Genomic DNA, 27,712 nt, shown 5'->3' on the forward strand with positions numbered 1-27,712 from the left:
AGCCTTTCATCCATAAAATCATGAGATATGGCTGGCTTTTTAGTACAGCATTTCACAGCACATGGCACAGTAACATCTTGAGATTCCTGGCACAAAGAAACAAGGTTTGAGATTATATATATCTTTCTTTAATAGCAATGATGCAAAGGCAGATGGTTCTCAAAGCAAAGGCTTGAGGCTAAACACTCCCTTTGAAGGGTCCTGCTACCAGAAACAAAACATGGGGGGAGCAAAATACTGCTTGCTACAGCAACAGGGCCTGATTGCCTTCTAATAGACAGCATTTCACCCTGGAGATTTCCACTTATTTTACTGAGATGATTAGTCTCACGAATGAGGGAAGACTGGAAACAGAAGAGGAAAGGTTAGATTTTTCTTTGGGATTTGGGGAGTTTTATTTTAGCTGTGGGAAACAAAGACAACACAGAACATAATGAGCAGATTAGCAACTAAATCAAATCAATACCAGAAAAGAGAGGTCTGGATAATACTGTCAGGGTGCGTGCTAGCTGCTTACCTGCAAAACTTGCCTTGCCATTGTTACTTTTTAAGGAGCCACCCAAGCTGAGGTTGTGCTGATGACCTCCCATCTTCATGGAGGGCTCACCTTCTTCCTCAGCGATGGGAGGAAGTCGATCAAGTGGCTGGAGATCTTCATTTGTCCAGTAGGATCCATTGGCTGTCAAAGACCTGGAGCTTTCAACACACTGCTCTGGTAAGCCTCTGATATTTTTAACCTGGTTTTGCCTCTGCTGACCCATGTCAGAGCCATGAGGGACGTCTTGTGAAGCAAGATCAGGACCCCCAATGTGAACATCTCTAGGATATAAGTATTCCTCATCCCAGAGGTCCAAGTGTTGTTCATCATCCGATTCCTCAGAATAATCCTCATAAACTCCTCCATTATTCTCCAAGTCCTGGTTCCTCTCTTCTTCTGACTTACGACCCACTCCACTCAAATTCAGCAGTGAAGCAGATATAGAGTCTCCTGCTTGTTGGATAGCTTCATATATTTGAGACATCCAAGACGACAGTGGCTGAAGGAAATTCTGAGCAGCCTCAGAAGCCATGTTTAACACTATGCCAGTATCTGGTGATCAGTTGTTCAGCTTTGCCAGCATGTCACTTACAATTCAGGGAGCTACAGAATAAGCACCATAAGAGATTACTGTAAATTGCTTGTCCATCAACACCTGTCGACACACTATCTACGTAAGATGTCTAGAACTGAGAGGAGAAACGGAAAAAGCACTTCTACCCATGGAGAATACCACTAGAAATCCAGAAATGATGGACAAATTACACATATTCCTGCAGAGATCTGGAAAGCTTTCATTCAATTGCTAAACCTTATATAAAAATAAAAACATAGAACATCAGAACAGAAATACCTTTTCTGAAGCGCACACATTCTGGTTATAGCTGTCTGTCAACAGACCTGGTAAAAAAAGTACAAAACAACCTGCAGTCAAAAATCTCAGATAATCTCCTGGCCCCGACTTCTACCACATCCTTAGCATTAGCATGTCCAGATAGAAAAATTGAAGAGTGGAGAATGTGGGGAGAATTGTTTTGATTGATTAAAGTGACAGGCCTAAAGCATACAGAACCAGCCCATGACAGACAACTATCTCAAATGCTTTGCTCCAGAAAGGCTCTGAAGAAGCCCTCTCTGCCCACAGAGTAACACAACCCAGAGTTCTTTTGCCCTTCACAGAAATAAAAAAAAAAAACACAGGCGGTGAAATATTGTAGGTATGAAATGATGGGAACAGACACAAGTTAACAAAAGCATTGGTATCATGTCGATATGATATGTTTTCTCAAAACTCATCTAAACCCTAAATAAAAACATAACTTGTAGAAAGTTAAGGTGCCTTTTTGCCTGATACACATCTTCCCACATTATCACAAGACAGATATTCTTTTAGGAACTCTAAGAAGAAGGAGAAACCTACAAATAGGATGATGTGTTTAGAAAGAAAGAATTAAATAGTTGCAGATTTTAGGCTAAAAGACAACTGAAAAGAAGCAAAAAGAAGCTTCAAAAATTAATACCAGTGTCTTGCTGAATTTAGAGGTCTAGGAGCAATCAAACTATAAAAGGGTAAATACAGTATAAGCAGCAAGAAAATAAGGTCAGCAGCAATGTGAATTACCTTGTGAAATGGTCTCCAGAGATATGTAGGGGGAAACCCAGTGTTCTGGATTTTTAAATGGAGCATAGACTAAGGAGATCCCACCTTGCTTGGTGAGCAGCTTTTTTACAGATGAGATCAATGACTTAAGAGGTCTTTACCTTTTGAAACACGCGTGCCGAATAATTTTGTTCACTGATGTTCACTTACACTGCACACACTTCCAACAAGTTTATTATCAGCTTCAGTATGTACTAAGAATTACAACCCTAACAAGGGCAGTAAATGAATGTAGGTTACTAAAGCCATTTTAAAAGCTGATGGCTGTTACAAACTCTCCAGGCTCAGGGCACACACTGTTCCAGTATCTCACCTGTCAACCACTGGCCTCTGGCTCAGCTGCTGGGACCCAGGTAACATTCCCTGCCACACATTAAATCTTTGGCAAAGAAGAGACAATGTCATGGTGTAATCTCTCAGGTGAGTTGTTCCTTCATCGACTGCTTTGTGCAACTTATTTTCTCATAGACCTAAAGTGATTACACACTCCAAACAACACATTTTCAGCATAATGCAGACTTGCTACTGGTAAGTCACAGCACCAGAAAAGTCACTGGGAGGAGATGGCACTTGTAAACAGCGAGATTCTCCCAGGCATGGAAGGAGATGAATTAGGTTGGGTAAGTACTGGATACATTTTTAACCTGTCTTTTATTTACAGGCAACAGCCAATGAATCTCTGATTTCTGATGAAAGGAGAACTTCATAACGCCCTGCCTCCATCTCAACAGCAAGATACATGACAGCAGTAGCCCTTGGAGGGATGCAGGCGTCCAGGAGTGACAGCTAACCAACGCAGCTAAAACATATGGGTGCTAAAATGAAGCGCTGATCTGTTCTAAAAATCAACAGAACATAGACTTGTGATATTTGCATAGGGAATAATTAGCTTCTCTTGTTATTAGATTTCAGAGGCAACACTCAATTGGTCCAACAGAGCCATCCCACTTCTCCCGGATGCTGTGGCTGATTGCACCACGGCTCAGGCAAACGTCACGGTCCTGCACAAGAGACTCCGCATTAGGGAGGTTGGTATCACAACCATAAAGACAGAGGGAGTTTTTCAAGGAGAGATTTTACTTTAGTCATGGAACTAAGCAGTGATCTACAGTGACCTGCAGGGCTTGGATGTGGTCACCCAGTCATCCGAAGAGGCAGATAAGACTTGAACATGCATCTTTCATTTACCAAGTAGTTGTCCCGATCATCTTGCTATAAGTAGGCTGGGGGGAAACATGACACATAGACACACGTTTATACACATCCACAATTCCTACCCAAGACCTGAAAATCTCTGTGGGTTAAAGCTGGAGAACCCCAACGAATGGCTTGATTTCAGTTTACAGACAATGCATAGACACTGAAGTGTATTTCACCCAAAATATCTGAACCGCTTTGCAGTAGCACCTGCAACACACCTGTATGACTTGCAATCCAGGGCCTACATAATCCCTACAGGCAAAAGCAATGCAATTTCCAGGGTGCCTGACTCTGTTTAGCCTTTGTTTGGCTTTTCCTCCCATCCTCTCCCTCTTACTGAAGACTCCACAGTCAGTGATGCGCTGAACAACTAGAGGTCAACTGAATTATAAATTGCGTATTTTTGGTCTTGCAGCAGATTGATAAAACGTGTAACAAGCTGCAGACAAGTTTAGGCGGGCAATGTTTTTACAAACTCAACAAAGGATCGAAGGGGGCTGAGTCTGCTATAGGCTTGCTGTTTCCCAGGAGCTCTCTACCTTAATTAGCAGGCACTGCTCTAACAGGGTGTTTATGATATATTTCACAACATGGCCTTTTCAACATAATGGATTTTTACTTTTGAATTCTCTAACAATTTTGACTTGCATTAGGAAAGAAAAAAAAAAAAAAGAACTGAGAAGGGCATTTAAAATGTGTGGGAAAGAAAAATCCATTTCTTTTTAAAAGCATTCATCAAAAAAGAGAGAGAAAAAAAAACAGTTTAGCAAATTCACTTCAAGTTCCATCTTCTAAAACTAACCACAAGAATTTTCACACTGAATCGCCTGCTTAACTTAAAGATTTTTTTTTTTTTTTCCTCTTGGAAAATCAGATAGCTAAAAGGATCAATGTTAAGCCTCTCACACAAACCATCATAACCTTTACTACAATCTATATTCCCTTGTCTTGATAGGATCATTATTCCTGAGTAGCATTCCCATTGAGAGGTGCAATTACTGTATGGCTAAATAAAGAAGTCTATTAGCAGAATTTCGAACACTACCACAATGCAGAAGTTTGTAATATTAGCAAAGTGTCTTTCAATCTTCTTGATATGCAGGCTCCTAAAAAATTGCCATCAGACTTGCGTTTCTTCCAACAATTTCCCTTATTCAAGCTGTTGTAGAACATAGGCACAAATTTCCTTTTCTTCAGTCACTTTTTGTGTGACCCTTGCAAGTTTTCTACCAAACTCCTCCCTTGCAGGGAGGCTTGTAGACCACAGGTTGAAAATAGTGTCCCAGCATATAATAACGGAACAATTTTCAAGTGAGTGCTTATTTCTGAAACACTAGACAAGAAAGAAATCCACAGCCTCACCTCTCTGCCTGGAAATATACTGTCCCATGTAGAGACACAAGAGGAAATCAGCTTCCACCTTCCAAAGATGAGAAGACATCTTTGTCACATCACTGTTTTAGAAGGATACACTTCTTTTGCCACTACCAAGAAGCTTTTTTAGCCATTTGGGCAAGTTGCTGAATCCATCTGTCCACAACTGAAACTCTTGAGCACTGTGCTGGGTCACCGGTTTAGACAGCCACTCTACATGTACTCAGAGGAACGATTCCTGCCTTCCCCACTTCTCAGAAATTTTAATTAAGACACTGATAATGATTTACCTTTATTGCCTGTTCTCACACAGAGACCATCAGCCCCTCATGCCCAGCTGGCATGCCACAGATCATATCCATGGACAGGAGCTTTATTTGTGAGGACACCTAGGAAAAGCAGTGTTACAGATCCACCATGAAGCCTTGCTCCAAGCTTAGGAGGGAAGACCTAAAACAAGGTGTGAATCGAAGCTGATGCCCAGAACCTCAAGGGTCTGTGCAAAAGGCAAGGCCATTCTGCTGTTCATGAAAGGAGGAAGTAAGGAAGGCTTGGAGGGGTAAGACGATTCAATAACTCTTTTTAAGCCACTGAAAACTATAACGAGCCTGATCCTCCTTTTAGACTGGAGCCCAATTAGCACACATGTAAAATAGCAGAGGGGAGATTAGAAATGTACTCTGCTGAAGGCAGGCAGCAGCCACACTGGGCCAAGAAATCCTCTATTCTAGTTATGGGAAAAATCTGGACTCTTCGCTCCTCCTGTAGTTGCCAGAATCATGTTTAACAAGATGTTAGCAAAGCCCTTCCATCCTTGCAGTGAAGGATAACCAAACATTGCTACGATGAAACTGTATTTCCAGTTAAAATTGTCACAGTGCCAAAACCAGCCTGTGCACTTGAAGCTGTTCAGTCGATTGGAGCCTCTTGCAGAAGTGTTATGAGGAAAGTTCACAGACAGTGCCCAAGGTTCACATCAACTGTAAGCGTCACTGCTGACCAAGTTTCCCTAAGGTAAAACAAAACAGAAATACAGAACATCTCGGTACCTTTTTGGCCTACGTGCTATAAAAATGCTATTTATGTAGCTGAATTTAACGCAAAAAGAGAGAAGGCAGAGGCACTTTCCAAGTGATTATGTGCTCTGTAATAATAGTTTTCAGCTAGTGATTCAGAAACTCCAGGGCATTCAAGGAAGAGCTAATGGTTTATGCCAATAAATTACACACATCTCATTGGAAACATTCATGGGTTAGAAATCAACAAGCCAATAAACCCACTGCTGCAACTCATCGGTCCTGCAAGCCCCAAAAGGGTGAAGTGAAAACAAAGATGAGATCAGACAGATCTCACAGCAATGCACCCTGCTGCATGGGGTTTAGCCTACGCAGAGGAAGCCTGCAGACTTATTCCTCACTCCCAAGTCATCTCATGTCTTTGCAGGCAGCTTGCTACTACTGATGCTGTGCCAAATTAGTTGTAAAAATTGATACCCAAATGACAGAAGTGGTTTTGATCGGGATATTTAGCCCCATGGTGTCTCCTCCTTTCTTCCCATTCCTTTGTTGCATGCTCTCCTTTTGTCAAAAATAATGGCAACAATTACTGATCCTCACAGTTTCAGTGGGATGGGGAGAAGAGGAAAGGGATAGAAGAAAAAAGGAATTATGCAAATGTGACATTAATTGTTCAAAACCATGGAGCCTTTTTCAAAAAAAACAGGTCTCTCCACCATATAGAGTATATGGTGATAAATTCAGGCAAAAAAATGCTCCTGGAAAACCAGCATCCAAATGTTATGCTCAGAAGCTCCACCAGCAATGGGGCTGAGGAGCTGATGGCGATTTCCTACACTGACCACTTCACACCTTTTGTTTTTGATTAGACCGTAAGACCTCCTGAACCCAGAAGCGTGTTCATTTCATTGAAGTCCAGTGCGCTCACAAAACAGGGAATCTGTGACTGCACAGATAGATACTATTGCCACCAACATATTAATACAAAAACTTGAGGGAATTTTCAGGAGGGAGAAAATGGAAACATCTACCCTGACCATAATATTTGCCCTGGATATACTGGAGAGCCAGATTCTGCCTCAGCACTGGTGTGAAGTCCAGAGTCACTCCACTGAAGCCAGTCACATCCTCCAAATCAAAATAAGGTCCTTTGCATTTAAAGAGCTGCTTCTTGTCACCATAGGCACAAAAAAGTAACAGTTCTGTGCCAAGTGGTAGTACAAAAAAGAGCAATGAATAACTTTAATTATTTATACTTCTCAAACTGAGGGTTACAGAAAGGGCATTAAGAAAGTCACAGATCATTGGAGTATTAGAAAAGTGGTGTTAGTAGTGGCAACTGTGCTCTTTCAAGGTAAAGGAGTGAGAAACATCTGTAATTACTGGATTAGGGGAATGAAAGCAGAAAACTGCAGTCAGAAATTACAGCACATTCTGTAATTGAGCTGCTGTTGTTCGTCGGCTTGCCTGAAGACAGAAGAGCCAAAAGGAAATCACAAGTTCAAAAGGCTGGAGAAACACCAATTTACACCATCAGTCGAACCCACCCACCTGTGCTGTCAAGCTGTTGCATAGAGCAGACCCAATAGACCCAGTCTCCACCCCGCCTGCAATCGTGCTACCCAGTCTGCAGCAACTGAACAAGCCAGGGTCAATCAGAGCAATTACTTGCATGGAAATTAGCAGTGGGAGAGTATGTCTAGCTGTTTAACACAATGAAGATATTTTAGAAAAACATTTTGAGGAGTCACCCAGTTACTGTCACTCCTTCTTCCCCCCCACACACTCCATCGTTACAGAGCCCATGGAAATTGCTCTGTATGGACCACCATCGAGTAGCGCAGACAGTGCTGTTTGGGAACCTCAGCCCTAAGTGGCAAATGCAGTAGATGATTATCCATTCCTAGCTATCCATCTTTGTGTCTGCACATGGCTAAGTCCGTAGCTCCCATCTCCTTTCACTTCTGCTAAGTCAACCACCAGTCCAGCTGGACATGCTAGGAGGCTGAGGGGTCATTGGGAAAACCAGACCTAGTTTCAAATGATTTAAAAGAATTCAGAACCATAGATCCGAGCAGACAGTTGTCCCTACCAACTTAGGAACTGCTCCCTCAGCTAGTCTTATCCTTCATTAAATTCAGCCTTATTACAAACCAGGCTCTCTAATGTCAAGGGCAGGCATCAGTGGCAACAGTCACGCTGTCCCATGCCCAGCCACTCTTCCTATGAGCCTCTGTAGAAGCAATTGAGAGAAAAAGCAATGTAGAAGAGTGGCTTCAGGTGGGCACTGAGAAACTTCCCTTTCCAGAGCTCCTCTTCCTCCTGCCACCGGCTGGTCAAGGAACCTAACACCCTGGCTGATGCTACATACCTCAACTACATGACATGAATAACCCCAGACTCATTTTCAATCTGCACCTTACCAAGGACGACGGAGCTACTGGTTACTCAGCATCAGGGTTACAAAGACCAAGCACAATTGTATTTCTTTGGAGAAGGACATTCCTGGGCTTTCCAGGACTTACCACACTGTGGGAGGAAGCCAGTCTACTGCGCACGCCAGACTGGTACTGTCACTCTCACCCACATTACTTGTTTCTAAACATGAAGCTAAGCCTCTGCTAGCATATGACGGTCCCACACGCTGCACATGATGGGTCCCCAGTGCTTGGCTGGGCCCAGGCCTGCACTGATAAAGCAAGGTTGACATCCAGGCAGCACTGCTAACATTCCTGCCTTTGTTGAGTGTTATAGGCGTTGATGCTTTCCTTAAAGCCTCAGCTACAGGAAATGAGTGATTTATATAAGAACTGCATCTCTGTTTATTTATTTTAAGTGTGCTGCTAGCCCCAGAGGCTAGAGCATTGGCTGTGCAGAACAGCTTGAGAACATGAACTGAAAGCACTCTCAAGGCTGACAAGACAGAAAGGAAAAATAGAAAAAAATGTTTCTTCAAACCTCATGATGTTTAAGCTGATTTCACATATCAGGAGTACATCCTTAACATCACGACATGTGATGTATAAAGCACAGTCAGGAAACTACAATTTCTTTCCCAGTCTCAGGTCACATCATTATAAAAAGATTACAGTATAGAACAAAGAGGGCCCTTTTCTTTTTCGAGTCACAGCACTGAAGCACATGGTTAGATACAGCTCTTTACACAAGGGTTTGCCCAGCACTGTCACGTGTTTCTGTGAAGTTCGTTTCACCCATGAACTTTTGAAGCAAAGGGCTCAGCGACACTATAAACACCATACGTAAGAAGACCATCACCACCTTTTGGTCCTGAAATTCACACTATTGGAAGGGACACCAAACCATCACAGCATCAAAAGGTCTCACACGAGACTCCACTGACATCTGTCAGGCCTTTGTTCGAGGGAAAGTCCTTCTTCCCTGTGTGGGGGGATGCTCCAAGGGGAAATTTCACTCCCCCACACACTCCCCCACCACCTGAAAGATCACCAAAGCTGTGAGGAACCACTCCAGCTGACTCCATTAAGGCCAAAGATGTGGTGTTTAATCTTTCCCCTGCTAAGGAATTCTGCACATGACCTACATCAAGGCTCTACCTCACTCCAGTCAGCTCAGGACTACTTCATGCCGCCACCACTTCCTTCTGCACATGCTTGGGCATAGCCAAGCAAACTTGATATGCGTGAAGTTAACTCTGTGCCACCCGCCTATTGGTTATGTTTTTACCAGCTTCTAAATCGAGCTTTGCAGCCTGCTCTGAGCTCTCTCTTGCAGTGCCAAGTCCATCCTAAATACAGGCTGGCTGTGTCTAGATAAGCTCCAGTCCCCCCAGTGAATGGACTCCTGCAGCTGAGTGAGAGGCAATCAGAGCAGCACATCCTTGCTCACGAGATGGGCTCATTCACTAAGGTCAATGAAGCAGTCAAGAATAGGATCCACAAAAGCCTCACGTAACAAAAACGTTATCCATTGTGTCCCAGTAATTAAGAGACTTTGTCCTGGAGTCTCCTGAAAGGTTTTCAATTAATTCTTCATTTCCACAAAGATCTTTCCCTTACCTTGTTCCTTTCATAAGGACACAAACTGTGTAATTAAAATTAAATTAGGAACAAACCAGCCAGATGTATCCTAAAGCCATGACGATGGAAAGGCCTATTTCATTCTGTCACTTGCCTCGTTCCGAGGTCAGGCTCTCTACAGAAAAGCAAAAACAACAAAAAAGAGACTTTGACACTTTACAGTACATGTTCTGAATGTCAGCCTGTGCACCTGCAAAGTAGACAGATTTGCTTATGTTTCTATACCAACTCTCTTTTTTATCAGTAGATAACTCAAAACTCAACTAGATCCAAAGACAAGAGAAACATCTCATGCACTGAACCTACACACACCTTCTCAGGCTACAGCTTTCATTTACCTATGCTGTTGCAAATTGGGATTTGTCCTATTGTAGATGTTATAGTCATGCCAGAGGGATCAAAATGCACAATGACTTCTCTCTTATTTAGACAGTTATAAACCTGATAGTCATAGCAGACAGATATGTTCTAACCACTCTTAATTCCAGATATGGAGAAGCAAAAAGATTTCCCCAATTTGAGAGCTTAGAACTGGGAAGAACAATCATTAGTGGGTTACATGTTAAAGAACAGCAGAGTCTTTAGAATCAGGATCTCCTTGTAACAAACACAGCTCACCAGAAGAAGTTGAGAAGAGAAAAAGTGAATCATAACCAATAAGATACATGTTACAAGCACCCCCATCCTGCTCCTTTCTACCCAGCAAAGTCAGATTCTGAATTTGAAACAAAGTCTTGCTTGTCAACACTCCTCTTAGGAGAGCTCCCTCACCAGGCAACTCCCATGCTAGAAACAGCCTTTCCTGGCTTCCCAGCCCAAGCTCAGGCTCCAGGTTTCTACATTTGCCATATGACATGCTATGTCAGCCCAGGGTTTAATCTATTCTCTCATGCTGCTGTCCTTTAAAAGCATTAGCATTTCCTACAGGCATATTCCATATTGGCCTTACAAGTATCAAAACGCTATGGTGAAATTTAAACTAAATATAGAGATGATATTTTTAAATAGCTCTTAGCTCCAACTCGCCAAGCTGATTTTGTTTGAACGGAAAAAGCAGGCTCCAACTTTAAGCTTCCATTGTAATTAATGATTACAACACATTCCTCCGCCGTATCAGATTTAGCACCTCATTAATGTGTGTGGTATTTTGCTTGTACGGCACAGCTGTAGTTAAAGTTGAATTAGTGTTTCCATTATAAACCCATGTTTTCAAAGGTTTATTACGCAGACACATAAGATTTAGTCTGAAATGAACATTGCCATCGAGTGTGTCAGCTGGGAAGCAATTTTTTGTCCTTCAAAATTTGGAAGGAACAAAACACAAAAAAAGCAAGCCACCCTGTTTATTAATAATTCATATTTTAAAAAGCATTGCAAATACATGTTTACATGATAGCCTGTGACAGCTCCATAGAATGTCAACACCCACACACTCCTGGGAGATGTGTCATCTTTAAAACCGAAATAAAAGCCACATTTTTACACCACTTGATGGGAAGCAAAGAGAAGGGAAGAAAGACTTAAAAATAATATTGATGAAGGAAACTTATTAAAAAAACCCCATGTCTTTATTTAGAAACATTGAAGTTGGGAATTTCAATGGTGAGGGGGGTGGGTGGTAATAATTTCAAGTACCATTTGTACTTTCAACTTTTTGGTGCCTGTCCCTGGCTCATTTATGCATTTAGCAAGAAGCAGTCAGTCCCACTGACTTCCTATCACATGAAGCATCCAAGCCTTCAACTGTCCATAAATCCTGGACTCTTAAGGTATGACCAGATCACACCCTTTGCAACAGCTATGCTAAAGTCAGTGTACAAGGCAAAACGTACAACAAAAAAAATCCCAGGGTCTCCACACTTCGTGATTGTGCCCTTCTACAATTAGCTTTATTAGCTGAACCACTGCAAGGCAGACCTTTTAATTGGGAGGCTTCTAAGGCCTCTTCTTGGCTGATTATTTCAATGATTATATACTTATGACATGCAAATTTACTAACAAATGTATGATGAAATTACCAAATTCTTAGTAACCACCGTTACCAGAATGGATGCATTTTTGATGGCTGAGAAACATTACAATGTTATTTTTGTAACACAGTAAAATTCCTCATTATTTTGACTCCAGGACTCATGGGTTTACCCAAGACATAATGTTTCCAGACAAGAACAAACGCATGAAAGAGCGTGTAACAGCTACTACAACAAAACCAGGACAGGCATATCCTTCATGAGCAGAAAGGCAGTGTCGTTACTCAGAATTGCTCACATTTTGCTCTTCACTGGATTAACAAAACATTCCCACAAGATACAGAGTGGGGAGTGTGATTCTTCCCCGGTGTTGCCCTACATTTTTCAAGAGATTACTCCAGACAACAAACATAACGGGATCATGGTAGCAATTGCATATTCATTTGATCATTTGAGTTCTGGAGGTTACTATAGTCTATCCAAAACCCTGCTGATTTCCACACAAAGAACCTGAGACACAGCAAATGGGTCTATCTCTGTCCTGACAGCAATCAAAGCCTCAAGAAGATTCTGTACATCAAAGGCGGTATAATACTGTGATACTTACCAAGACCCTCATGAACTCTGGACTTTTCTCTGTAGTGTTTTCTTCTTCCTTGTTGTTCCAGGCATGGGAGCCCACCTCTCTTTTCAAAGCAGAGCTTCTTGTTGATGAAGTGGAAGAGGACTGCAGGGAAGATAACGAAGACTCCAACTGCAGACAAAAACCCAATGGCCTCAGGAGTAACTAGGAACAGAAAGTCAGAAAGAAAACATCAGCGCAAGTAGGAAAAACTGCCCAGAGAAAAATGTGGTTTAGCCACATCTGTATCCATGGCTCTGCTTCCCCATCCTCTCCCCAAAAGAAATACCAAGGAAATTCAGCAGAATATGGACTTGCACTAAATGGATGCAACACTCGCGTTGGGCCAGTCTACCGAGGACATCAACAACAGGGTACATTACACACCAAACTTGGTTCCAGTTAAGGTCTTCATTTCTGTCACATGATGAACTCCAACACAGGAAAGACTCTAACTGATTTTAATAAACTTTTGTATCAATGCAGAATTCTACCACCTTCAAGAGAGACACTCTTAATCTATACTGCAACAAGATCCAGCCAAGAAAGGGCAGTTGGTCATAAACCATTGCTGCACACCTTGCAGCAAATTCTAAGGGGAGGCTGAGGGGAGGATTAGCTTGTACGGCGAAAGGCCCCAACACCTCCTTTGCAATTTGTGTATTTTCTCTAAAACCATCAGATTACACTATAATGGTACTCACTAACTTTATTACATTTACTAAGTACCAGGTTAATGTATAGCCCATGATCCTCATTTAACTGTTACTTTACCCTTAAGTAAGAAGTATATTACTGTACTACATCATTACCATTCTTTCCTGCAAAAGACCAGCCTCCAGCTCAGGTAATTCAGTTTAGCTCTCTTGGTGTCAGGTTTGGCCACATAATGAGCACAGTGGTTTTGCATCAGCTGATGACCTCGTCCTATACGTCAACATCCCTATGTCAAACTGTAGACAAACAGTCTTATTTCAATTTGTCACATTCTGCCTGTACCACTGGGTCTGCAACAAACCACAGGCGCCAGCAAAAAGCTTTTAAAGCCATTTCACCTCTCTCACACATATCAAAATGCCAAAACAAGGGACAAACACTACATACATCATCTGATGTGGATGGCAAGGGCACACATGTCAAAAACTGTAAGTGCCATCTGCAAAAAAAAAAAAAACAAAAACTGGCTTGTTATTCTGGTAATTACTTCACCAGGAAGGGGTGAAGTTCAGTTGTTCAATTCTAGTCAAAGACCCCATAAAAATGAAACATCAGCAGCATCAGTGGCACACCAGGGATGCCTGTGATTGCAAAGCTGCAGCTCACAGATGAGATGAGCAGGAGGAAAGGATGTCAACAGAGCCAGCCCTGCCTGTGAAACATCCCACTGGGAGTTGACAAGATTTGACTCAGCGAAAGACTTAGTCTAGAAGAGCTACACTGTCTCCAGTTACAGCCTTGATAGTGCACAGTAGCACTACAATCTAGGGGATTAAAAAAACCTAAATTAATACAACCCAACGTGCCTCTGTTGGAAACAAAAATCACCAATGCATAGCAGCAGCAGCCCACATGCAAAATAGACTAGTGTTTGGGACTGAACCCAGAGGAGGTGGCTCTGACCTTGCTCACTCCAGCCTAAAGAAGGCACAGAAATATGCACTGAATTACATACAGCAGCTTAAATGACAAGATCAAGTCTACATTTCTGTTGCTCTTTTCTGCATGGGCACAGTCACTTCTCTGGCGATCACTTCTGTGTCCCCCTTGTGCCACACCATCACTAAGCAGGGTCCATGCAGACAGTGGGTCTCCCTGCGAGCACTGAAATTTGGTGCAACAGCTTCCCTGGATAATTTGGCAGGCTCATACCAGCCCTATCTTCCCCTCACACCTCAAGCCAGGGAGCAGGGCTGGGGATGTGAGAGTGGCTGAGTGATACATCTACTCTGGCTATTTTCAGTTGCTGAAATCATCATTAAGTGGCTGCTGGAGCCAAGTATAAATCAAAGGAGCTGAGTATAAATCAAAGGAGCTGAATATAAATCAAAGTAGCCATCACCCCAGAATATACATGACAGCCTGGCTGGGTCCCATCACTGACGACTCCTTTTCTTGAGCATAGCGTAGGCAGGAAGGAGCATTATGCTTTATCTTACATATAAAATGCTTGGGATCACCACATCTCAGCACACGGGGGGCTGGGGGTGCGCATGCTCACAAGCTCACATGCATGCATGTGTGCACGTGTGCATAAGCTCACATGCATGCACGTGTGCGTGCGTGAAGTTGGAGCAGGTGTGTAGCAAACTGACAATCACGTTTTGAAGGCTCTATGTGAGTGATTTCGTCACAGAGGGTGTGATGTAGAGGGGTGGCAAGGACACCGCTGTTACTATTTATTAAGCCCTTTTATAAAATCTTAGCTCTGAGCCCAAGGAGATGCCAGGTTTTCCCCTTCTCAGACAGGGTACAAGCCAGCCACCAGTATTTTTAAACACAAATTGTCCAACACATGCTCCAATATGCTACACAACACCCAGCTGCAGAAATCCTCAAAGTGCCCCTTTCTCCAACAGACCTGCACAGTACCTTGCAAAATTCCAGAGGAAAAAGCAGACCCTTGACTAGACCCAGCATCCTGAAAGAAAGTTTGGAGACAAATTCTCAGCTGCTATCCACTTGCTCTAAAGGATCTCAGACTGGCACAACAGCATTATTGTCCATCTATTCTTGTTTCCTGGTCAGCTACAGAGGAACAAGAAAGTAGTAGTGCAGTGGCGTAGGACTTGGGACAACCGTTCAGGCTTCCCGTACTCCTTGGGGCAGAGATGTAAAAGGCAACCCCTGTCAGAGCTCACAAAAGGTCCAGCAACAACTTCTAGGAGGAAGCTTTCAAAGCTGAACACTAACAACTGTGTCCACACAGAGGCAGAGGTTTTGGGAGCACAGTAAGGAGGGACTGCACAGACCCCTCCCCATACATCCTGAACAGCAAAGACTATCAGCCAGCTACCGAGAATGGCTGAGATCCCTGTTCCACCCGTCCCTTCACTGTAGGCACCAAGCAAAAAGGAAAGGTGCCCCAGAAGGACCACCACAGCTCTGGCAGCAACTGACACCTCCTGCACAGATAGCTCCCGCAGCAAACCACAGAGTCCCTCTCCTAAAGAGGCTCTGCCTGACTGCGAGGAGGTGGCTGGGACTTCTGCAGCACAAGGCAAAAGAGCTTGTGCATCCTGTCCTACGGCTTTAAGCAGAAGTTTCCTCTTCTCTCCCCCACATTACCCGTGCCAGATAGGTCTGTGCCACAGCGTCTCTGAGGGAGGGCTGTGATTTTGCACCTGAGCACTGTCTCGCATACCTGGGTAGAAACTTCACAGTCTGTGCACCTGGCTCCAGCTGGAAGCTCTTATCCCTCTGCGATGGGAGGCACGCTGGCTCTCTGCTCCTCCATCATCAAGAGCAAAACATGCTGCACCTGCATATGGTCCTGGCCACGTAGCCCAGCTCTCCTCAACCCTCCACTGAAGGGCTTTCTCTGAAGACTTGAAACTCTAGGCTAAGACTATGCCTGGGAAATTATTGTAAAACTGATTTGGAGTAGAGCTCTGTTCTGGCTTGCGGTGGGATGTCTGGGCCTGGGTGGGGTTGAAGGAGGAAGAGCAGCAGAAATGCACACACGTCACTTGTGTTACAGCATTGCTGGAGTGTGTCAGAGTTTCTCACACAAGTAAAATGCCCAGCCTTACAGCAATAGATGACAGACTGTACCTGAGGGCAAGAAGAGACGTAGTGAGGTATTCAATTGTTGGTTCAACGCCGGGCACCCAAGTCCAGGGAAGGAGCTGGCCACCACGTGCTTTGGGACATGAACAGTCCATTCAGCCAGGACTCTCTCCCACCCACCCATTTTTAAGCTAAGAAATTAATGCCGTAGACACCTTTGTGCAATGCCACAGTGGGTCCACACATTCTGTTGCCCCAGGTGAGAGCGCAAGCCACGAAATGGTGTGTACGCTCCTGGCAAGTTGAGGGCATGCATAACTGCACACCCTCCTGTGTATACACTGCTTAAGAACAAACAAGAGGTGCAGTGTGAAGGGCCCCAAGCTAGGAAAGAGGAGATCAGAAATGGAAACGAGATCAACAGAAGACATCTAACAGAGGACGCAGGGAGCACAAGACATTACAATGCTGTTCCTGCTCCAACCTCTCCCTCAAAGCTACCTCCACACTACAAGATGACTTCAGGGGAGAGCCTGTCCGGAAGACCAGGAGGGAAGTACTAGCCACACTGTTACATGCATTGAATCCGGCTGGGTATTTGGCTTGTAGCAGGTTTCACAGCAATTCTGCTAGCAGGCTTGGACCCTCTAGACAGATCAGGATCAGGAGAATGAATGGAAGAAGTGCCACAATAGATTCACTTAGAGAGTCTGCAATTAACAAAACCTTAATTCATTCAGCTTTGCAAGGGTTAAATTTTGCATAAAATCCTATTCCAGACAATAGCTCTTTAATTCCATTTGATACCAAGCTTCCTACAAAAGGAATGTTTACTGGTACTTTTTAATTATGAAAAACCCCATAAATTGTCTGTTTTACTGTCTGTGCTAATTACATTTCATTATATATTTGGAGTAAGCTATGATTTTCCTGCTGGTTCCCATGACATTTTTCATTATCAACCACTAATTGTCTAGCATGCACACTGCATTGTGAACCAAGTAGGCTGATGCGTGGGCAGAAGTTCTGGAGAAAGCTGCAAGGCAGTAGAAGTGCACGTTATTATTATTACTATTATGATGTATTAGAAAGTTTCCACCTACTTGCATACCTACATATCCTCATCCCTATCAGCAGTGTCACAGCGCAGCAAAGCACAGGAGTCCATTTGTAACAAGCCTCGTGCTAAGCAAGGCTCAGCAACTACTGAAGGAAAGTTATATGTGGTGAAATGATGACAGCAGCCCCACTGCAAGGACAAATTCCCTGCTGGGTGCAATGGAAACACCAAGAAGGCTTCTCAGTCACTTCCTCTACTCACTGCCCAAAGCACGTGGGTATCGGGATCTTGTCACTTTGCCCACTCACAAGCTGAGGCCAAGGTTATAAAGGAAAATAGCACCATATGTGGATTCCTAAAGGAACAGGATAACTAATGGGATCTTTCTGAGAGAGCAAGACAGAAAAAAGGTAAAGGGTTTCCATGAGCCACAGCTAATTCTGTTTCCATTATAGCAAAGCCTCTAACGAATCCATATCTATGCAAGCTCAGAAAGTGCCACAAAGCGTAAAGCAACACATTGCATGCAGCATTTCATAAATTCAGAGCAAGGGAAGCTGTAGGCACCGATTCTTCATAGAGCAAACTGCTAGAATAAGGAGCGCCTGACCACTGCTCCCCAGGTCATCGTTATCAGCCTCGGACAGGTGGCAATTCTATTCATGCGCACCACACACACAATACACAAACACTTCAGAAATAAATGTGTGTTTTCACAGGATTGCAGCTCTCTCCTGATATCTGTTTCAAAGGAGACAAAGCCCGACCCTTCCTAACAGCACTGTGAGGGAACAGTTGTATAACTCCTCCTCTTCTCCTCAAGGTGATCCACAAATACATTATCAGAAACGCAATCAGACCACATTCAGCGCTGTAGCAGAAGGGTGAAATTCCCACCCAAGGCAGGAGGACTTGCCCTGCATCGAGGCTCAGTTTCACACACTTTATTTTTATGTGCTGATTTACAGATAGCAAGAATGAGGAAGTTCTGCAGTCCTTTTATATAAGGAATATGAAGGACTGAAAGGCACTTTTGACCTGACTATACTTCTATTAACTTTGACTGCAAAATCTGACTGATCAAAGGGTGCAAGAACAGGCCCATTCATAGCTGCTGCTGATGTATTTGCAGGTCACCTTTAAAGATTTAAGCTGCCCTCATGGCCTATGACATATGCATGCAATTTCAAAGGTCTCAGAGGCAGTACAGCAACTTCATCTCCCTTTCTTCTACAACCCACGTAACCACAGTACCCAAACACCTTGCAGGCTTCAATGCATTTATGCCCCCAGCAACTCTGTGAAGCAGGGAAACGCTAACACAACTGCTCCACAGAAAGGGAGCCACGGCACAGACACAACCCAAAATGGTGGAAGTTAGCCCCAAAAGAACAATCAAGAAAAGTCCCATCCATCTACGCAGACACTTCAGTGTCTGGAAACACCTCACTTTTCACCCCAAGGCTGAGGGTCCCAAATAGAACATCTACAGCACCTTCCTAGAAGTGACACAACAGTGACAGCCACAGGCCTCCAGGCATCTCCTCAGTCTCCCTGGGTCACCTGATAGCCACAGGACTGACACTTCTTCCCCCAAAGCCTGATTCTTCTTAGGGACACAATCCAGTAGAGGTGCCCAACACCTCCTGGCAACATTGAGTTCAAGGGAAGGCACATCAGGCACAACAGGGGCCACGGAGACAGTGACATTAAGCAAGGGCACTCACCTAAGAAATGGGAGGCCTGAGATAAATTACCCCTTAAACCCACATTTTTCTTTTCCCAGCACCATGTCCCAGGTGCACAACTCAAGGAGGGCACCCTCTACCCTTCAGGCTGAGCTTGGCTCACTGTGCAGCCCATTTGGGGGCCAGCAGTAGGGCCAGCACTGTACACCTGATTTTTTCAACCTGCTCACTGAGGCTCAAAAAGGGCAGACCCAGACTTGAGTTCTCAGGACACAGCCTGCACTTCTCTGAGAACCTGCTGTAGATCAACGACCAAGACATAAACATTGGGAGGGCAAACCTCAGAGCATCCAGCAGCTCACCTGTGAAAGCCATAAGCCAGCAATGAGGAGGCCCAAGTTCAAGAAGGCTTTCCCCGAGGCCCAGTTTTCCACCTTACAAAGGATGCTATATATCTTGCTATATACGACCCTGTAGCAGCACTGTTTTCCCAGCAGCAGAAATCCCACCCTGGTCTTGAGCAATGCTCCTGATGACATTTGCAACCAAGCAGATACAGTTCTGTGAAATATTCTGCCTTCAACAAAAGGCATTTTCCAATTAGAAAAGATGAAGTATTAGTTTTGCTGAATGTGTTTCAAATGACTGTGGAGCACTAGTTCAAGTCAACAGCAAGCACACGGTGTTAGCAAACGATGATGCCTGATGTTCTGCATCCAGAAGAGTCCTGGCTCTCACCCCATTCTTCCATCTGTAAGCACACACACCACAAATATGGATGAAACAAGGGAACAGAAGTGTGTCCAAACAGCAGGGGAGCATTCACGTTAATGGAGGTGACTCCAGTAACAACCTAGGCCTCTAAAGGGTGATTCAGAGACTAATTGTCAATCTTAGTAATAATCTTAGAAAAGGCTCCAATTCAGCATGGTATTTAAAATTCATTGAAGTTAACAGGGCCAGGGAGACCAAGAATTTGAGCAGCACAGCACTTGAAATGCCTTTCATGAACTGAAAGCTAGTCCCCTCCATGTCAGGGCTGATAAGGTTTAACAGGAATAGCACGAGGAACCTCATGGTACCCATCCAGGCTTTGGTCCTCCTGTACCACCACCGGTCCCTGCCAGAATTGTTCTCAGCATTGGACCAACAGCTGAGATAATCGAAGTGAAAAACACAGCCTTCACAACTGTTTGTCTCGGTCCTTCTCCAGACCAGTGGAGAAAAATTAAAACCAGGCAGAAAATTACTTTCCTAGTCCACAATCTATGGGAAACACTTACACTCAAGTCTTTGCTCTGCCATTTCCTTTCTATCTCAATATTCACCCTAATCTCCGAGCTATGTTCAAATTCTCAGTTTTGCATGCTAGAACTATTTTCTATTGTAAAACCAGCCATCACACAAAGCAGTAAGGGGACTAACTTGGTGGTCAAAGCTTTCGCCTAAGACATAGGAAAGCAAGAAAAAGGGTGTAGTGATAACTATCTATACAGTCTGGATCAGATCGAATGAGAGAAAGAAGCTAGTCCGTAAAAGCCAACCTCCTGCTGCTTAGGGCTCTTGTGTTAGAGATGAGACCTGTACTCAAATGCAAGTCTGAATCAAGCAGGACAGAAACTAGAACTTGCCCCTTCCGCGTGTCCTTTGACTGTCTGACCTCCAGAAAACCTACCGCAGTGGCAAGGCACAGCTGGTTTCTCTCACCATCACCACGCTCTGCTCAGAGAGGAATTCCATCCTGAATAAGGACACAACTTGGGTCTAGGAAAGTTTTTTCAAGATTATGTATTTATTAGAAAAAGTTATAATTTAAACGGAATTTAATTGTCCGACAAGAGCATGTTTTCTCAGAAGATGCTCAGCCCGCTCTTACTGTAGTAGGTTTGGCTTTGATCACATCCCAGGCTTGTTTTCAGTCACAGTACAACACAGAGTTCATAATCGGATACATTTTGTCATAGCTGACACCACCACTGCCTTACTGGTAGAAAGGGAAGACTAGGGCTGTCAGTCTGCCACCTTTCTTGAACACTGAAGTCACGCTTCTTTTTTTTTTCCTTTTCCTTAAAGACAACTTCTTTGTTGCCATGGTATCACTAATGCAGTATTTTGAGACAGGGAAAGAAGATAACCGTGCATCATCACAGTGACACATCTATCAACTGCCATCCTCTCAAAAAGGGTAAATAAGTAAGGATGCCAATGTAGACTTTTAAAGGCTCCTCCACCCTTTTTAATTTTTCCATCTCACATACAAATTGCTGTCTACAAAGGTCATGCTTTGGTTTTATGACAGAGGTCAGAATTTGTCTCTCAGCAAGCTATGTCTAGGTTTATTTTTTAATTCCTTCTCTTCTCCCCATGCTACATGTCACCAGCCGCGGTACACACTCACAAGAGAACAGAAGCACCTGCATGTTCAGAAAATGCCAGCCTGGCTCCCCATGTTAAACCATGTGGTGACTGCTTCATAATTCTTGCTTGTACAATGATTTCTTCCTGAACTAACAAGGTATCTACTGCTGAGCACAACCCACCTTTATCTCAACAGTAAGAGAAACGAAAAAGGGCACTCTGATGGTGTCTCCCATACACCTTCAACTCACCAGGTGTAGTCTTGTTAGCCTTGTATCATGTCTTTCCTACCACTGCCAGAATTACTTTCAAGAAACCTCTACTAACTTAGCAAATCAAGGCCTTGCACTCAGCACAATGCCATTTCCCTCCTTGACCGTGCATATGAGAACACTGTATCAGGTCCCTTCCAAAATTTCAGAGAAAGCTCTGCACACCACTGGCACAACCCTGTTATCTCAGTAAAACCAGGGAACAGTCACAGTGAGAGATGCCCATGTCCCAACACACTCCCTGAATTTGAGTCCAGATCAATGAACAGGCAACAACAGATACGACGACTTTCAGCACACCACCACTGCCGCAGTGGCGTTCACAGTGGTGACATGATGAGCTTTCCATCTCCCAGGTGGTGCAAAAGGAGGAATAATGTAATGAAATGAAAACTTATATAAGCTGAATTTATCAAGGCTCCTGCAACAGAGGAGGGAGCAGAGAGCAACAAGCAAAGCAGCGACAGAAGGTCAAACTGGAAGGATCCCTGGTATGGGTCAAGAATTCAACAGTGAGCACAGAGTCCTCTAGCAGACAAAAATAAGTACTTTACATTTGGGAGAGAGAGGAAAGGGGAGGAGAGAGAGGAGAAAGCAGGATCTCAGTGGCTGCTTCTCTCTTATTTGGGCGGATAACAAAGAGTAAGTTGTCTCCATTCAGAACTGAAGTGCTCTCACCTCTTCAGAGAGGAATCTAATTGGGATCTTTATGCTCTCGTGTACTTCTTTTTCTCATCCACAAAACCTTGTTCTTAGTTCCACCAATTTGACCCAAGGCAGAATGACTCACCACAGCAAAAGGCCGGACAGCAGCTTTTTTTTTCAAAGACCTAAATAAACCCTACTCCATCAATTGACCAAGGACGATGCAGCAGTAAACCTCTCGCTGAAGGCTGTGCGTTGCCTTGGCAACCTGTCTGATCTCCATTGCTCCAGGGACTGGAAATGTGCTGCCAACAGGAGATTTCAGCTAATCAAACCAAATCTCTTAATACTTAGATGATTTCCCATCTGCAGGGAGCAGGCCATGTGCCCACAGAAAGCAGGGCACCCTCTGAACACAGCCCTGGCTCATCCTTGACGTTCCTTGTAGGCCATGGACATCTGACAGCTACCGAAGGAGATGAGGGGGTGGCAAGAGGCCACAACGTGCTCGCTATCTGCGTGGCAGCTCCACGCCTGCACTCAGCACGTGCCTGGCAGGCTGCAGGCAGGACAGGCAGTGAGGAGACCGGCTGCCCGCTGAGAGCTGGCTGCGGGCAGCAGGACCCTCACAGGGTCCATGCCTCAACCCCTGACCTTTGAAAGAAAAATAAATTTTCCAATATTGGTAATGTACACTCCCTACAGGCCTGGTGCTACATGTTTTGAGCCTTCTCAATCCACTCTGTCCCTTTTTCAGCTCCCGTTAAACACATCCAGGTAACATCAATGGCAAACTGCTGGCCAAAAAGAAAAATTGGGACAACCATGTATCTCTCGACCTTCCTATACTGGGGACTGCTGTCAAACTGCAGCACAGAACACCTGCTTTATTCTAAAACTCCTAATTGGCAACGCTAAAAGGGCAGCTTTCGTGGCAATTTTGCCTTGAAAGCACAACCAGTAACTGATCTTTTTTTTTTTAAAGTAGAAACAAGACCAATCTTTCTACAGCTCCACTAAAGGTTTCCGGCCCCTGCATTTAAGCCCAGCCACAAAGACAAACGATCAGTCTGGCATTTAGCACAACCAAGGGCCCACAAAAAGAGGCATGAACAGCAGACAGGAGAGGAATTTTCTACAGTTGCGCTGCTGCTGAGACAAGAAATTCTGTTTGGTGGTGATGAGATTCATGTCCATGAAAAGCCCATCTAACAACCGTCAGCGTTGCATCACCTAAAATGGCCCTGACTATGACCTTTCGAAGCAATTGCCAAAGGGAATCAGGACATTTGAACAGCAGAATTAAACCCTGGCATTCAGGCTCTCCTTCCCCTCCTGGGTCATTCTTTACTGCACCTCAGAGGACACTAACTCACCACTCTCTGAACCTAAAAGTCACAGGCCCTACACTGAGTTTCATTCCACACACGTTGTTTGCTGCCAGATTAATTCATGTTATTGCCACAATTGGTGCGGGGGACTCCTAGATGTTTTTTGTCCTAGTATGGAGGACATCTGCCCAGGAGATGCTGCCCCACCACCCAGCTCCCTGAGACGTGGGCTAGCTACCAAGCTGAGGCTCCAGCTCTTGAGGAACAGGATGGAGGAATTATTGGTATTTAAAAGGGAGCCCTGAAGCGGAAGAAGGCTGCTCATAAAGCAGGGTGTGGTTTCAAAGAAAGAGCATATTGTGGAAGATTTCTAGGCCTCTGGTATTGACCAAGTGACCTACGCCCTGGGAAAATATGTTCTAACAATAACAAAGGCCATTAAAACAAATGCTTGGGGAAAAAAATGCCAGTGGTTTCTAGAGTCATGTATTTGATAGAGTGAAGAGCATAGCAAGTACTGCCACCTTCTACCATGTCACCGTGACACATTTCTTTATCCACGTTAGTATAACAAACCAGTTAACTTGTTACTAGGGCTGCATGGAGAAGGGCGTGAACTGAAGTCATCACTCAGCTAATCAAGGGCTCTGTGATAAGGGAAAGGCAATGAAGTCCTGCAGGCATAAGGAAGAGGGAACCAGAGCTGGTTTTAATGGCCAGGAGAACAGCTGGCTCCCTGCGTCTGCTTTCCCACCTTACTCTTTCCTGTATCACGCCTTCTTTCTATTCCAGGCGCTCCTCAGCCTTGCTTAATCTCAGTTCAGCCAAACTGAATCAAAGATGGACCCTTGGACTTATGCCCCAAATATCTGTTTCTACAGGGCATGGAAAATCAAAACCGTGGAAGTCAAAAGCAGAGTTGCCACTGATCTAATGGGGAGCAGTGATCTCAGAGAAAACAAATGTTGATGATGCAAGACACCCTCCATAATTCCTTTGTAAAAGCAACATGCAGGGCAGGATCCCAGCACTACAAAACCTGTGAGAAGGTCCCCCTCCAGATGAAAGCGACCACAACAGTGCCTTGTAGGATTCGTTTGCATTAACAAGTTTCAAAGCATCTGCCTGGAGTTTCTTTCAAGCAAAAGCTATGACATCCAGCTGTTCTCAGGGATAAATGGAGAGCCATGCCACTTCAGAGCCAGAAGAAGAGTGAGAAGGGGGCAGGCAGATAGAGGCGACTGTTAGCCAGAACTGATGCAATGGAGACAGACTAAAATAGATTCCATGTATTTCAAGGGCTTCTGCAGTTCTGATGCTCCAGTCTAGCCCACGTGAGCAAACATACACACACACATTCTGCAAAACACTTGACATAGAGGACCACAAGAATAAAGTGCAGCATGTTCCCTGGATGTTTTCAGACACACTGAGCCAAGCTATGGAGTCTACTTACTACTTTATTTGGATCTCTTCAGCCGTTTTCTCCCACAGAGATCATGCTACATTTAGGTCCTTTTTTTAACCTACATCAGTCACAAATACCTATCCATGGCTTCCCTTGCACAGTGATCAGATGTGCCCTCTGCTTAACAGGAATGCAAGTACTCTGCACTTGTGTTACTCGTTATGGATCTAGAACTATGGTCTTACTACTGCTTTACAGTAAAATCTGAAATGACAGCAGGAAACAGCACAATGTCAAAGCAGAAAACAGAAGAAAAGACTAAATCCTATTTCATTACTTGCAATTTCCTAGATCTTTGTATTTCAAGAAAAGCAAAGCAGCATGCAAATCCAAAGTAACAAGCATTGGTAACACGGGACTTGCTTTCCAAACTGTAATTGTCACCAAAGTAACAAACTAGGAAAGCTATCTCCTCACCAAAAAATAGCCACAAATCATTCAAAACATGAGACTTACCTAATTGCACTTACATAAAGGAGCAAAGCAAGTCAAATCAACAATTAAAGTTCCCAAGAACACTTTTCTCACAAATAACACATTTCAAAACTTTCTTCATGGGACAGGTTGCTAACTCTTCGGGATCTGCAGTGTTCACAGAAGCTGGAAAAATCTGAAGAGAAGCACAGTTCTGAGTTTCAAAACCAGGAGTGGTGCTCGTGCTCTTGCTCTTTTCTCTGCATGTGCTTGTTGATTTAATGTCCCAAGGAAGAAGGAAGGCTGCTGGTTGGTAAACATGTGACAGCCACCAAAGGAATGCTAGCCAGAGAAACAAGATAAAGCAGCCTATGCTGCTTCCGGCGAGGTTTGTTTAAAAACTACTGCCTCACCTGTAGCTTTTGTACTGTTCTCATCTTATGAGTGCTAGGACTTTATTTGAACAATTATCTTGCTGACAAATCTGCCGGAAAAAAAATTGCCATTCATTTATCATTAAATTGTAAGTGATTTTTCTCTCCCGTACAGAGATATAATTTATTACTCAGCTTAAATTCACACTCTGGTCATAAATATTTTGGATCCACTTTAGAAATGTACCTTTTCCATCCTGGATTCCCACAAATTTGCAGTGAAAAATAAAGTAAGGATTACAGTAGGCACTCAGTCTAAAATAAAGTGTTTCCTCTCCAGGGAGCAGCCTACCCCTTGCACTTGCCAGGCCTCAGTCAGTCATTACTTTCCTGAACAGCTCTGCCCACCCTCCGGTCAGGTCCTGCTCCATCACTCTGGGCTCCCAAGCTGGAAGAGCAAAGCTGTGCCAGCAGCACTGTGCTTGCTGACAGGGTTTGTATACACAGAGGTAAAAACTGTTCTTAGAGCAAAAGGTGTAAGCACAGCACCAATCCTAATGCATACCAGGTCATATACCTACTACAAACCCACAAATAGTTGGAGATTGCATCTTGGAGACTGTCTCTTATGAAGTCACACTTCGTTGCAAAAAAAAAAAAAAAAGGTAGAGAATGGACTTCAACCCGAGTTTTCTTCTTTTTTTTTTTAACCTTAATGTATATTTTAAGCAAGGCTCTGTGATACTTACTGTGAGATCACATCGTGTTTTCACTATCGACACAACTGCTGCTTTGAATGTGCATTTTGGACATAGATTCGATACCCAGTAGAAGAAGATTTTTCCCCAGCATTCAGGGCAAATCCATCCCCATTATCTCTGCCTGCAAAAGGTCTCTCTGCAGTGAAACTGGAGCTGTTCCCAGCAATTTATTAATTATTGCAAAATGTTTGTTTCCAGCTTCTAGAATATCTGGTGCTCCTCAAAAATGGCATGAAAAGGCTATAAAATAGAATCACACATCTGAACCCAGCTACATACAATGCTCGAAACACGAGAGAGCATGCAGAAGGTGGACAGAAAATGGGGGCAAGGAGGGGAGTACACTCCCCACTCAGCAGGGGCTTGCAGACCTGGCTGCTCACAACCAAATGGGCTTCTAGCCCCACTGCCTGCAGCAATTTGTAAGTTGGCTCTAATCAGCTATCAGCAGTATCTTGCCTCTCTAAGGTAAACTGCTCCCTGAGGCAATTTTCTGCAGGTGTTCCTAATGCAACTCTTTTTTTCCCCACCAAAAAGGCATTCTCATGATCTTGTTTATAAAAGCTGCTGCCTGGCAGATCCCTGAAGAGTAGTCCAGACTGGCATCTTCAAAATAAAAGCTACTTAGAAAGAGCTCAAGGGAGGGAAAAAAGTCCTTATTGAGCAGACATCAAGCCCCTTGACTTATGTGAGTCTTGCCGCACCAGATTCCCCATGGATTGAGCAACTGAAGAGGGTGTCTGGTTCCTTGGGCTGTGTGATGGCTGCAGGAAAAAAGGCACAGGATGGGCAGAGCCCTGGTAAAAGGCCACTGCTGGGGACACGTGCCTATCAGCAGGGCTCTTTCCAGACTCACAGCCTCTCCCCTGTCTCTGTGATACCAACATCAGGCATGGCTGAGTGACCATGCTGATCAGCCGTACGAGGTCCCAAAGCAGGAGGCGGCAGCCGCGGCACTGTGCTAAAAACATTCAAGTGTGCAGCAGAGCAACAGGGGAAACAAAAAGTCTAGTTATGTCAGACTAGTCACTGAAGCCAACTGATTGAGCAAGTTTCATCCATTGCCCAGGAGACTTGCCTCATCTGCTAAGCCAGTGGGAAATTTCCCTGCTAATTTGGAAGCAAGCACCAATCCTTTGAAGATTTGCAGAGATGGGCTACCAGGAAGGGGCCAGGG

General features: G+C 44.1%; 1 protein-coding gene across 4 annotated transcripts in view; it reads right to left on the reverse strand.

Annotated features, from left to right (window-relative positions):
- The window catches only part of SYT16 (synaptotagmin 16), a 121,970-nt gene that overhangs the window by 48,924 nt on the left and 45,334 nt on the right, over positions 1-27,712 (reverse strand). The window contains exons 1-3 of one of the 4 annotated variants that reach the window (XM_052783446.1): positions 12,424-12,530; positions 1,392-1,438; positions 518-1,141 (exon numbers count right to left, since the gene is read on the reverse strand). In XM_052783446.1, the coding sequence (XP_052639406.1) occupies positions 518-1,070 (553 nt within the window). In that variant the 5' untranslated portion in view covers positions 1,071-1,141; positions 1,392-1,438; positions 12,424-12,530. Of the gene's footprint in view, positions 1-517; positions 1,142-1,391; positions 1,439-4,760; positions 4,868-12,423; positions 12,604-27,712 lie in introns of those variants that run through there. The other 3 variants (XM_052783447.1, XM_052783448.1, XM_052783449.1) reach the window with 3 other exon arrangements.

Source organism: Harpia harpyja, chromosome 3, assembly GCF_026419915.1.
Source record: "Harpia harpyja isolate bHarHar1 chromosome 3, bHarHar1 primary haplotype, whole genome shotgun sequence".
Classification (NCBI taxonomy): domain Eukaryota; kingdom Metazoa; phylum Chordata; class Aves; order Accipitriformes; family Accipitridae; genus Harpia; species Harpia harpyja.